The 13,116-nt window shown below is 38.0% G+C and overlaps 1 protein-coding gene across 1 annotated transcript in view; it reads right to left on the reverse strand.

Moving 5' to 3' along the window:
• Window positions 1-13,116, reverse strand: part of LOC123507164 (relaxin receptor 2-like) — a 214,617-nt gene that overhangs the window by 14,947 nt on the left and 186,554 nt on the right. The window contains 4 exon segments of the mRNA XM_045259820.1: window positions 2,766-2,833; window positions 5,154-5,246; window positions 9,141-9,212; window positions 10,290-10,361. Of these exon segments, the coding sequence (XP_045115755.1) occupies window positions 2,766-2,833; window positions 5,154-5,246; window positions 9,141-9,212; window positions 10,290-10,361 (305 nt within the window).

A 13,116-nucleotide genomic window follows, 5' to 3' on the forward strand; every position in this document is an offset into this window, starting at 1 on the left:
TTACATAAGCTTCAGTTACCAAACAAAAATCTTTGAAAATAAAAAGACAAATGGAAAAAAGGAGAAGCTATAGAATAACTGAGAATGAGATTAGAGATAAAGAAAATAATAACATAAATGAGGACGAATGTGTAAATGATGAATGGAAGATGAGAGAGAATAAGCACGTGATAAAAATGGAGGAAGAGGAGGAGGGGGAGAAAATGAGGGAAGAACACGCGAGAAAAGAAGAAGAATAACAAGAAAAGAGAAGAAAACAATAGAAAAAAATAGTAGATAGACAAATACACAAATAAATGAATAGATAAGATGAATAAATAAATGAAAAGATATACACCACTCTAAAAAAAAGGTTAATACCCAGGGAGAGAGAGAGAGAGAGAGAGAGAGAGAGAGTGTGTGTGTGTGTGTGTGTGTGTGTGTGTGTGTGTGTGTGTGTGTGTGTGTGTGTGTGTGTGTGTGTGTGTGTGTGTGTGTGTGTGTGTGCGCGCGCGAAGATGAGAGAAATAGACTAACCTATAAATAAACAGGTAAACGAATAAATAAATGAACAAATAACTATCCTAATAATTAATCCAGGTGAGAGGGAGAGAGGGAGAGAGTACGAAGATGAGAGGACGCGAGACCCTCCACCAGAAACCAGCCCCACGTGTCACCTGTCGCCCCCTGTGCCGTGATTAGGGTCGTGTCATCTGTCCAGACGAGCCAATCAAGAGCGACGCGCGGGTCAATCTTTGATCAGAGATGACAGTTAGATAAGGTGATTGAATTTAGGGATTGAATGTGGGATGCGAGAAAGGGAGACTTGAGAGCCAATTGTACAGAGCAGATGGTATTGAAATTGAAGAGGAGAGGAGAGGAGAGGAGAGGAAAATAGGAGTGGAATGGAGAACAGAGGAGAGGAGGGGAAGAGAGAGGAGAGGAGAGGAGAGGAGAATAGAAGAGAGGAGAAGAGAGAAGTGGATAACAAAAGAGAGGAGAGAAGAGACGAGACTCAAGAGAAGAGAGGACTGGAGAACAGAGAAGAGGAGAGGAGAGAGAGGAGAGGAGAGGAGAAAAGAGGAAAATCGAGGAGTGGAATGGAGAACAGAGGAGAGGAGAGGAGAGGAATGGAAAACTGAGAAGAGGAAAGCAGAAGAAAGGAGAGGAAAGGAAACGAAAGGAAAATGAGGAGAGGAGAGGAGAGGAAAGATGGGAAGAGGGGAGGAGAGAAGGCCAGAGAAGGAGAAATGAAAACAGACAATTCAAAAGGGGGGTGCAATATCACGAAAGAGGAGAAAGGAAAGGAGGAGTAATAGGAGAAATAGAAGCAGGCAGTACAGAAAGTAGATATAATATTAATATCGAGAAGTACATAGCAGGATGATGACTCCAAAGAAATACGCAGTAGAAAGAAGGACAAATAGCAACAGACATGAGGCCCTGAATAGGTTGTCTGTGCAACTATTCTACACCAATTATTAATGTTAGAAGAAGGATAGTAAAGTACAAGACTCCTCCCTACCCATCCATCTCTTCAGTCGAGGCTGATCTAAAAGAGAAAGAAGAGGAGAAGGAGGAGGAGGAGGAGGAGGAGGAGGAGGAGGAGGAGGAGGAGAAGAGGAGGAGGAGGATATTATAAAAAAAAAAAAACATAAAAACATACAGTAAATAAAAGCGTGAATCACAAATGCAAATATGAACAACTGAACGAGGTTAGGCCAAAAAAAAAAAAAAATTACATAAACAAGTAAAAAAGAAGAAAAATCAAGTAAGAAGAAATGAAGACAAAAGAATGGGGAATGAAGAAAGAGAGAGAAAAACGTGTAAGAAATAGAAAATTAACAAAACACATGAGAAATGAAGACAAAAGAAATGATATGAATAATGAATCTTATTAGCGAACAATATTCCTAAGTCAAAGAGCGAGAAGTGAAAAACAACAGATGAAAGGCGATTAATTAAAAGAACGCCCAGGTAAATGACAGGTGAGGCACGTGAGGCGAGGTGGTGCTGGAGACAATGGTGATGATGGTGTTTGGAAGTGTGATGTGTGGTTTTAGTGTTAATGATGTTTTTAGTGGTGGTGATGGTGCTAATGATAGTGATTAAGTTATTTTATGGATGATGTTAATATTGTCATTATCAGTGGCGGTGATGGGGAGGGTGGTGCTGGAGGAAATGGTGATGATGGTGTTGTGGTGAATGTGACGTGTGGCTTTAGTGCTGTTGTATTGATGTTGTTAGTGGTGGTGATGGTGTTACTGATGGTGACTTAAGTTATTTTTGTGGGTGATGTTAATATTGCCATAATCAGTGGTGGTGATGGTGGTGACTGTTATTATGTATATAAGGGAAGACAGGATTATGTAAGAGGGGAAAGCCGGCCAAGAGCAACAAAAATATAATAGGTCCACTTAGTTGCCAGTTCCCCTTGGAGGTCTGATAGAGTTAGCCGAAAAACAGGGACAAATTTCTTGAAACCTCCCTCTTAAATTGAGTCAAGCCATAGGAAATTGAAAATACAGGAGCAGGCAGAGAGTTCCAGAGTTTGCCAGTGAAAGGTATGAAAGATTGAGAGTAATGATTAACTCTTGCATTAGGGAGTTGGAAAGAGTAGGGGTGTGTTACTATTGTTACTGATATTAGTGGTAATTGTGATTATATTAGTGTTGTGGTATATATGAGGATGTGGTGTTGTTGTTATTGCTGCTAGTGATGCTGAGGGTGGTGATGGTGGTGGTGATGGTGATGGTGAAGGGTCCTCCACTCCTTCCGCCACTCACCGTCAGCCTTGGGGTAGCAGTCCGGCACGTGGGGAAAGTAGCCGCAGTACCTGAACCGCTTGAAGATCCTGCCGCGTGGGAGAGACACAACTTAACCTAATGCGTAAAGACTGTCTCTTGTATTTAGTATCAAGTATTTTAGTGAGACTCATACACAAGAATGATAAGGTAATGCTAAGTAGCGAAAGGAAAAAGAAGAGATGTAGTCATTGTCATTGCTATTCCGTGTCAAAGCTCTGAAATGAACTCAAGGTGAACATTTTAGAATATTAAAGTTTTTATAGAATCAAGATTTGCAATGGTAATGTCAGGTAACGAGAGTGGGAAAATATGTTAGGATTGTCACTTTGTACTCTTTGTTAGATATTTAAATGAAGTTCATACGAAACTTTTAACGAAAGAAAGTATTTGTATTAGTAAGATTACAAATTTTTTTTTCATTTCTACTCCAAGTTAATTATCTGAGTAAAGTTCATGAAAAAATTTCAAATAGAAAAAAACAATATCATGCATTACACTGACAGGGAACAATCCATTTCATCTTACCTTTTACCTTCGATCCTCCTAAAATTACTAGACACAAGACTTTTTCAAATCCTCGCAGCAACAGGAAGACAACATTCCCCATCGATTACCGGGAGCAATTTCCTCACATATCACTCAAACAGGAACTCCTTTCACTCTTTTCTTCAGGTAGACAAAGCAGATTCCGTTCCAATGCCAGGATCGCATATGCTTTTGTTTCCTTGGCTCAACAACACAGAAAGGACGAAAATTCTATTGTTTGAATGTCTGGATGCGTTTACATAACTGAAGCACACGCGTGGACATTGCACGTGTGTGTGTGTGTGTTTCACTGTTTGATCTGCTGCATTCTCTGACGAGACAGCCAGACGTTACCCTATGGAGCGAATTCAGAGCTCATTATTTCCGATCTTTGGATAGACCTGAGACCAGGCACACACCACACACCGGGACAACAAGGTCACAACTCCTCGATTTACATCCCGTACCTACTCACTGCTAGGTGAACAGGGGCTACACGTGAAAGGAGACGCCCAAATATCTCCACCCGGCCGGGGAATCGAACCCCGGTCATCTGGCTTGTGAAACCAGCGCTCTAACCACTGAACTACCGGGCGTGTGTGTGTGTGTGTGTGTGTGTGTGTGTGTGTGTGAGGGCCACCGGACATTCTCTTTCCTCATAAAACCAAGCAAACACCCACGTTCGTGTCCCGTGACGTGCGTACAAGATAAACAAACATTAAACAAACACCAACACGTGACAGAAAAATACAGGAGGGAAAACAAGCACGCACACACACACACACACACACACACACACACACACACACACACACACACACACACACACACACACACACACACACACCTTTGAGGGTAGCTCCAACAAAGTAAAATCACAGCACAATATTGCTATGAAAGCGAGTCGAGTCAGTCTCTCTCTCTCTCTCTCTCTCTCTCTCTCTCTCTCTCTCTCTCTCTCTCTCTCTCTCTCTCTCTCTCTCTCTCTCTCTCTCTCTCTCTCTCTCTCTCTCTCTCTCTCTCTCTCTCTCTCTCTCTCTCTCTCTCTCTCTCTCTTCTTCTCTTTTCTTCTCGTCTCCGTTTACACTTCACGTCTCCTCTCTTGTCCTACATTCCCACATCATTCCTCTTCTTTCACCTCATCAAGTTTACATTCTTTCCTCATAACACCATCAACCTAATTCTTTCTCGTATTTTCTTCTTTTCCTTCGCATTACTGAAATACCTCATCATCATCTCTTCTTTCAGCAACCCTTCTTTCTTTGTTTATTCTACCTCTCCTTTTCATCGTGTGCTGCTTTCCTACCCCTTTCTGTGTTCTATGGATTCTTTGCCTCATATATATTTTTTATGCTCTGTCATATTTCCTTCCCATTCTACAAGTGTTGCGTTTCTTTTCCTTTCCTTTCTTTACTCTCCTCTTCCCTGTTTCACCTGTTCTTTCTATTCTGCTTGTCCTTTCTCTTCACTTCTCATTCGTTTTCTCCCTTCATTCTCCTTCTCTTCTCCTGGTTCTATTCCTCATCTTTCCATTTTCATCTCTTCTCTTCTTTGGTCACGTTTATCACATCTGTCTATCATTCTACCCTTTATCTCTAGTTCTTGATCCTTCTTTCAATCCCTTTCCTTCCCTCCCATTCATTCATTTCCCGCTTTTTTAATTCTTTTCCCTTCCTTTCTTCATTTCTTTCCTCCCTCTTTTCATGTCCATCCTTATTTTTTGCCATTTTCATCACTTCATCTTCCCTTCCCAGTCTTTCCTTTGCTTCTTTCCTTCGTCTCCTCCCTCTTCCATTAACACCTGTGTATTTAGTCCCCATCTCCCTCGTTCCCAATACTCACACGTGGGTCAGATTAGCAGGATGAGTCTCGTCTCGTAGGTGTGTCGAGATGTTCATTAGTAGTTCCGTGCTCATCTCCACACTGCCCATCCACCTGCAGGAGAAAAATAGCAGGTGAGAACTCAGGTGAAAAAGAAAGTAGGAAGGTACGATTTTTTTCTCATTTTCTCTGTTTTTGCTGTTTTATTTTTAGATGTGATATTTTTAGATGTGAAAGTAGGCATGTTTTTTTTTTCCTGTGTTTCCTCTATTTCTTCTTTTCTTTGGTCCTTTGTAAATGCTTTTTTAATATTTTTTTCTTTCCTTTTCTTTTCTTCTTCGTTTCCTTTTTTTGTGTCCTTTTCATTAATTCATCTTCTTGTTTGTTTCTCCCCCTCTTTCTTTTTTTTCTTCCTTCCATCGTTCCTTCTTTCCCTCTCTTCTTTTTCTTTATTCTTATCTTTCCTTCCTCCTATTTTTGTGACCTTGGCTGGTATCTTCCAAGCGTAAAATTGGAAAAAAAGAAATATGGAGGCAAGGATAGAGGGGAGAGAGAGAAAAAAAAGAGAACGTAGAGGAAGTAAGAGAATTTTTAGAGGTTATAACGAAACGGTGAATATAGATGGAAGGAGTGTGGATGGAAGAGAAACGTAAAGGTGGATAGATAGTTGGAGGGAGAGAAAGTGGATGAGAGGAAAAAAGGGAGATGAAAGACGAAGGAATATTGCCTTGAAGGATAGAGGATAAGATAACACAAAGAAGAAGAAAGGGGAGATGAGGAGAAGGAAAGACGGAGGAGCACAGAGAGAGAGAGAGAGAGAGAGAGAGAGGGAGAGATTGCTGACAGACACTGAAAAAGAGAACACAGGCAAAAGGAATAGATAAAACGAGCTATAGAAAAATCGAAAGTGACAAAAGGAACAGACTGCAATAAACGAGATATAAAAAATAGCGCAAAAAGTAACTAATGAGGTAAAATTTTAAATGTAATCAGAAAAAAAATAGAATACAATACACAATTCATACAATACCAAGAATAAAGAATACAAAAAGAATGAAAGCAAAAGGACAAGAACACGAACACGAACACGGACACAGGCACGAGCGAGGCATTTCACTGTACGTAATGCAAGTGACGCGAGATTGATGAGAGAGAGAGAGAGAGAGAGAGAGAGAGAGAGAGAGAGAGAGAGAGAGAGAGAGAGAGAGAGAGAGAGAGAGAGAGAAACAAATACATCCATTAATATGAAGGTTCCACCATTACGAAGCGTTGGCGAGACCAGACGACACAAGAGGCAGAATAAGTAATTGCACTGACGACAACTTCAACACTAAGGATTGATGCAAGTGACGCTAAGTATTGCAAAGATGTTACTGTTTATGATTATTATTATTATTACGCTAGATGTTGATATGTATTACTGCTACTACTACTACTACTACTACTACTACTACTACTACTACTACTACTACTACTACTACTACTACTACTACTACTACTACTACTACTACTACTACTACTACTACTACTACTACTACTACTACTACTACTACTACTACTACTACTACTACTACTACTACTACTACTACTACTACTACTACTACTACTACTACTACTACTACTACTACTACTACTACTACTGCTGCTGCTGCTGCTGCTGCTGCTGCTGCTGCTACTGCAACTGCTTCTGCAACTGTTGGTGCTGTTTCTTTTTTATGCAAAGAGGAGACTGGCCAAGGGCAACAAAAATTGGAAAAAAAGGCCCACTTGATTGCCAGTTCCCTTAAAGTTATGAAGAGCTATCCAAAAGACAGGGACAAATGTCCGCTATTACTGCTACAACAACAACAAAATCAACAAATCAACAACAATAACAACAACAACTATTGCTACTACTATTACTACTTATTCAAATGATAGGAAAATGCTAAGAATGAGTTTCCTATGAAGACCAAAAAGGAAAAGGAAAGAAAAGGTAAGGAATGAAAGCAGCGTGTTTACAGGAAAAAATATTTATATAATTAGTGTTAATGAAAATAATAAGCAAAACAGCGACAGATAACAACAACAAATAACAGAAACAGGTGCATTCTAAACATGTCTGTGGCTTAAAGGAGAGGGAAAGAATGGAATAAACAAAGAAAACGTAATAAAAAATAGCACAATGGATATAAAAAAAAAATCAAAGACAATAATGAACAATAAACTAAAACGTAAAGAAGAAAAAAGAAAAAAAAACAGAAAACGGGAAACAAAACAATAACCCAAGTATTTCATGTCCAACTCTTTTATTTTTCTTTTCTAGCAAAAATATAAGAAAAAAGTCACTATGTTATATTTCTCCAATTAAAAACTAGAAAAAAAAGAAAAAAAGGCTACAAAATTTCAAACACATCAAGAACAAACATTCAGGTCGCAATATTTCGCAAAGCTGATCAAAGTTTTCTGTTTTCCCTTTTTTCTCATTTCCATTTGAACTGATTCAGTCTTTTTTTTTCTTTGATATACCGGATGCAATTGTAAAACTCTCTCTCTCTCTCTCTCTCTCTCTCTCTCTCTCTCTCTCTCTCTCTCTCTCTCTCTCTCTCTCTCTCTCTCTCTCTCTCTCTCTCTCTCTCTCTCTCTCTCTCTCTCTCTCTCTCTCTATCTATCTATCACTATCTCTCTCTCTCTATCTATCCATCTATCTATCTATCTATCTATTTATCAATCTAAATGTCTGTTTGTCTGTCTGTCTGTCTGTCTGTCTGTCCATTTCTCTGTTTGTCAATCTGTCTGTTTTTTCTCTTCATTTTCTCTACTTTATTGTTATTTACTTTCATGTTAAAACCTTGTGTCTCTCACTTCCTATTTCGGGATTCACGATTAATCATTTTCTATTTTTCTTTACTTGTTTTGGGTCAGTAACTCATTACCTCCAATATCTAATTAAAGTCGTAGTTTTATATCCATTATAGACTAGAATCACTGTATATTTTTGTATTACTATCCATTTTATCCTCGCTGACGCATTCACGATGTCAAATAAGTATGTTATGCTCTTATTTTTAAAGCAAGACGAATTGTGTAATTTTCTCTATTGCATTTGAAATTATTGAAACTAAAATATTTTGTACATGTATTTAATGGTTCGTTCAGTATTTATAGAAAGCTATCAACTTTACACGCAGAATTATTCACTATGCAACAATTATGAATCTATGTGTTATTCTTCAGCACATGATTATTTCTACTGTTAAATTCAATGATTTCTATAAGATTTGTCCTCCACACACCTTTACCCTTCAAAACATGTAGTCGGACACATTTTTTCCCTGCATTTCATTACAGTGACGCCTTTTCCAATTCATTCGCCATAAAATGTTTTCCACGTAGTTGTCCAACAGTTCTCTCACACACCTTTTCATGAATACCTTTCTGTCCACCTGTCTCATATCTATACCTTTCTGCCTACACACCTTTCATTCAGTGTCGATTCATTCCTATTTCCTTATATCTAGTTTTATTTAGGAAGATCAAGCAAACGAAAAATAAAAGAATAGGAAAGAAAAGATACTAGTTTACCTACATGCTCTCTTATCCCCTATCATTCTCAATCACTCATCTCTTTTCTAGTAAACTCAGGGATTTTCTGTGTTTCTATATTTCCTTCATTCTGTGACTTGAGGACTTTCAAAAGGGAGGCTTCATGAAAGTTATCCTTCAGTTTTTCTTGCTTTAGTATCTGACAGTCTAGTGGGTCATTGCTTTTCTAAGTTTTTGTTTACCTTAGTGCTATTCTTATTCTTATATTTACACTTATCCATCAGTTTGAAGATCAAGGAAAGGGAAAAAGAAAAGATAAAGAAGGAAAGCTCCGTTACATAGCTACTTAAGTTCTGTTCACTCATATTTTGTCCTTCCATTTTCATACACACGTATCAATATTTGTCAGTCATTTTCCTCACAAATCTATCAACTCTTGTTCTCGCCCTCGCACATCAGACAACTTATGTGCTTCATACTCACAAGCTCGCCAGGTTTTCGAGAGGCTTGAAGGCGTTGGCGTGGATGGTGAGCAAAGGGTTGTGGTCCAGATTACTGTGGGGGAAAAATTGGAAGCAAAATTGACTGATTAAGCTTTTTCTCTTTTCCAGAAACACCTCTATAACTTTTATTAGACTTGTTTTTCTTACTGCAATCCTTTAAATACGTAGTTAGCCTCAAACAGAGAGGAAGGGAGTGATACGGTCAGAAACATGAGATGAGGACGAGTGAGAGAAGAGACCACTAGGAGGGAAGGACGGTGATAAAAGAGAGGAAGGAGAGAAAAGACAGGTTAATAATGGCAAAGAAGTAAGAGAAGGTGAGAAACATAAAGAGAAACAAATGTAAAGAAGCCAGAATACTAGAAAATCAAGAGGACACTGTAAAAATAAGAAAAATGAAGAAAAAATATTAGCGAAATCGTTCAAAAATACAGCAAACAGATGAAATTGAAAAAAAAAAAGAGAATTAAAGCAAGAATACATCACAAAAAATACTCATAAAAAGAAAATTAAATAAGAGCAAATAGAATTATTTAGATCGAAAGAAACTAGAGAAAGAATATAAAAAGAATAAGAAAAGAAACAACATATAAACAAACACGTTAAAAATATAAAAGACATAAAAAAGAAGAAAACTGACAATAACAAAGAAAGTGGGAAAGAAAGACGTAAGAGTGGAAGTGAAGAAAGAGGGGAGAGGAGAATGGAAGATAATTGGAGTGAGGGGATTAACTGATTGAAGGAGGGGAAAGACAACTGGGAAGGGAAATGTAATTGTGGGAGAGGAGGAGAGAAGGAAAATGGAAAAAAAGGGGAAGAGGAGGAGGAGGAGGAGGAGGAGGAGGAGGAGGAGGAGGAGGAGGAGGAGGAGGAGGAGGAAGAAGAAGAGGAGGAAATGGTGAAACTAATTAACGTGAGAGGTAAAAACAATTTAAGAAGTTTAAATTAGCTGAAGTGAAATGATACTGAGAGAGAGAGAGAGAGAGAGAGAGAGAGAGAGAGAGAGAGAGAGAGAGAGAGAGAGAGAGAGAGAGAGAGAGAGAGAGAGAGAGGAGAACGCTAATACGTATGTCAGCATGATTAATGGTCACACACACACACACACACACACACACACACACACACTTACAGGCTGACCAAAGTTTCGAGACCCACGAAGCTGTCTGAATGCAGGTGTCGAATCAGATTGTAGTTGAGTTCTCTGCACCAATGAAACAAAAGAACGATAGGTTAGTATTCTTTTTGAAAACAACCTTCTCTCAATTAAGAATAATTTTTTTTTCATTCTACTTCCTATATCACTACTACTACTACTACTACTACTACTACTACTACTACTACTACTACTACTACTAAATCTTCTCTTACTTAGAAATAATGTTATTTTATTCTAGTTCTTATACTACTACTACTACTACTACTACTACTACTACTACTATGTTACACACATAATTTTCTATCTTAATCTTTTAGTCATAACTCCTATTTCTTCATTTCTTCTTCTAATTCTTTTCCTCATCTTTTGTTTTTATCTTCTTTTCACTTTTTGTCTTTTACTTCATCACTCTGAGCGTTTTATCTACTAGCTGACTTTGATTTAATGTCACTCTTGTTTATATCATCTCTTTCTCCTCTTTCTTCTTCTCCTCCTCCTCCTCCTCCTTCTCCTCCTCCTCCTTCTCCTCTCTTCTTCCTCCTCCTCCTCCTCCTCCTCCTCCTCTTCCTCTTGAGATCAACTGTTGAAATATTTTGCTATATAAAAATTTCTTACTTTAGAAGAAGAAGAAAAGAAGAAGCAGACGAAAAAAGAAGAAGAAGAAGAAGAAGAAGAAGAAGAAGAAGAAGAAGAAGAAGAAGAAGAAGAAGAAGAAGAAGAAGAAAAGAATTGAAATGGAGAAAAAAGAAGAAAAAGAATAGCGGATGTGAACTGAATACGCTTGAAGATAAAAAAAAAAAAAGACAAAGAGAAAGAGGAACCTGCGAAATGAATGATAAGAAAAGAGGAAGAGGAGGACGAGAAAGAGAACGAATTTGAGGAGGATGAGAAAAATGAGGCAAAAATTACAAAGAATGTAAGTAAATGCGAGACACACAAGGACCAAAGGGACGTAATGTGATAAAGAAATGTGAAAGAAAACGGAGATAAGGACACGAGAGGATGATAGGAAACGAGCAACGATGCGCAGAAAATTGTGGAGGAAAAAGAAGAATGAAAGGAGAGATAAAGTAACAAAGGAAGCAACTGAGGACGAGGAAATAATGATGTTGACAAGACTGCAGAGAGAGAGAGAGAGAGAGAGAGAGAGAGAGAGAGAGAGAGAGAGAGAGAGAGAGAGAGAGAGAGAGAAACAAAGGAAATATGAAGAAAACGTAAAGTGACAAAAAAAAATATTACATCTTAACACAAACAGAAGAAAAGAGAAAAGCAAAGAAAAATAAATTGTTAATACCAAGACATTTATCTCCATCCTTTTTTCCTTTTTTTTTTTTATTTATACCACGTGGGCTTTTCACGGGAATTTATGGGCTAAAGGGGATACTTTTTGTGGTACCTCCTATCTCAAAGCCCACCCGCTAGGAAACCGTTGCCCCGAGTGAGGAAGCCCAACCTACACTCGGATCGTGGACAGGATTCGAACCCGTGCGCTTGGAGACACCTCGGATCCCAAAGCACGCATGGTTCCACTGCACCACGGATAATTCTGTCGGCTCTATATGGAGACTGGCAACTGAGTGGGTCTTTCATTATATATTTTGTTGCCCTTCGTCAGTCCTCCTCTCTTACTTAAAAAAAGAGGAGTAAGTGTGCAGAAAGTGACTGATTGACTGAGTGATTGATTGATTAACTGACAAACTGACTGACTGATTGATTGACTTACTAACTGACTGACTCAATGTTTGACTGACTAATTGACTGACTGACTGAATGAATGAATGAATGACTGACTGACTGATTGACTGACTGACTGACTGACTGACTGGCTGACTGACTGACTGCCTGACTTCCTAATTGACTTACTGAGTGACTGACTGACTGACTGACTGACTGACTGACTGAATGACTTATTGACTGACTTTGTACCTGCTTCTGTATATCCTCCTGTGTGTGACTCTAACTCTTTCAGGCAGGAGGTTTCAAGACATTTCTCTTTGTATTTCCCGCCTGGCTTTGAGGCTTAGCTCGTTAGGGTCTGGTGGCATTAGTGGACCCTTTCACAATTTTCACTCTTCTATTTATTTACTCATTTATTTAGGTTGTAGGTTAGTTAGTTCGTTTGTCAGTTTGCCCACTAGTTATTTACATTTTTATCTGTTTATTTTTCTATTTCTATTCCCATTTTATGTTTTCCTCTACTTTATTTTTTCTTTTGTTTACTTATTCATTTATTTAGGCAGTAGGTTTGTCAGTTCGTTTGTCAGTTTGTTGGTTAATCTTTTTCATTTTTATCTGTTTATATTTTTCTATTTCTATTTCAACTTTCATTCATTTATATTTTCATCTACTTTGTTTTTTTTCCTTTTGTTTATTTATTCATTATATTACCCATGTAGTTAATCGTTTAGCTTGTTAATTAAGCAGTTAATTGGTTTCATCTTTACCTACTTAACCTTTTCAGTACTAGGACATATTTCTGCCATAAGTTTTGGGTGTGATTAGACTATCTTATTTACATTAGGGAAAAGTTTAAGGAGGAAGTCATAAGATTGATGGCCAGTCTTCACTATTTTAATTCCCCACATGAGTTTCTGAAGCTATATAGAATCACCAAATACTAAACAGAATTGATATAAAAATACGTCATGGTAGTGAAGTGGGTAATTTTTTTTGCTTCATACATAAAAAAAATCAAAGAACTGTTTACACTCGCAATTTAATTTGACTCCTCCTAAAAAAAAAAAAAAGACTAAGATTAAGTGACGTAAGCAATAAATAGAGACAGGAAACAAGTCATACG

The sequence above is a fragment of the Portunus trituberculatus genome, chromosome 21 (genome assembly GCF_017591435.1).
Source record: "Portunus trituberculatus isolate SZX2019 chromosome 21, ASM1759143v1, whole genome shotgun sequence".
Lineage (NCBI taxonomy): Eukaryota > Metazoa > Arthropoda > Malacostraca > Decapoda > Portunidae > Portunus > Portunus trituberculatus.